Below are 758 nucleotides of genomic sequence, written 5' to 3' on the forward strand. Positions count from 1 at the left end.
TGCTGCTGCTGCTGCTGCTGCTGCTGCTGCTGCTGCTGCTGCAGCTAGCTGGTATTTCTCTACTTATAGGGTACAGTGCAACGTAAGGGTCCCGAGATGCTAGCAGCAAATAGCTGCTGCTGCTGTGTATACAAATGTTGCTGCTGCTGCTGCTGCTGCGCGGAGCCAAAAAACTAAAATCTAATTCCATGCTGTAGCTGCTGCAGCAGCTGCTGCAGCAGCAACTCCTGCTGCTGCTGCTGCTGCTGTTGCTGCTGTTGCTGTTGCTGTTGCTGCTGCTGCTGCTGTTGTTGTTGTTGTTGCTGCTCCCGCCATTACCCACTGAACCCACCTTCTCTATACCATCTGTTGTTGCTGCTGCTGCTGCTGCTGTTGCTGCTGCTGCTGCTGCTGCTGCTGCTGCATCTACACCGAGGGGGGGGAGCTGAGGGAACCATACATTTGCCTTTGCCAGCTCATCTCCTGGCTGCTGCTGCTGCTGCTGCTGCTGCTGCTGCTGCTGGTGCTGGTGCGAGGGTCTGCCTTTTGTTTCTGTTGCGGCTGCTGCTGCTGCTGCTGCTGTTGCTGCTGCTGCTGCTGCTGTGTTGCGGTGTATGTACAGCTGCTTCTCTCTGCTGCTGCTGAAGCGACGCACAGAAATTTGCAGCACAAATATCTCTCCAGCTGTATCGCAGCAAAAAACTTTTGCTGTTTCCACCCTGCTGCTGCTGCTGCTGCTGCTGCTGCTGCTGCTGCTGCTGCTGCTGCTGCTGCTGCTG

At 55.9% G+C, this 758-nt stretch overlaps 1 protein-coding gene across 1 annotated transcript in view; it reads right to left on the bottom strand.

The window, feature by feature from the left end:
- Positions 1-173: 173 nt before the first annotated feature.
- The window catches only part of EMH_0011720 (uncharacterized protein), a gene marked incomplete at both ends in the record, with an annotated part of 5,527 nt that continues 4,942 nt past the window's right edge, over positions 174-758 (bottom strand). Inside the window, 2 exons of the mRNA XM_013499359.1 lie at positions 174-302; positions 440-756. Of these exons, the coding sequence (XP_013354813.1) occupies positions 174-302; positions 440-756 (446 nt within the window). The remainder of the gene's footprint in view (positions 303-439; positions 757-758) is intronic.

Source organism: Eimeria mitis, genomic scaffold (genome assembly GCF_000499745.2).
Source record: "Eimeria mitis Houghton genomic scaffold, Emh_scaff424, whole genome shotgun sequence".
In the NCBI taxonomy this organism is placed as follows: Eukaryota; Apicomplexa; class Conoidasida; order Eucoccidiorida; family Eimeriidae; genus Eimeria; species Eimeria mitis.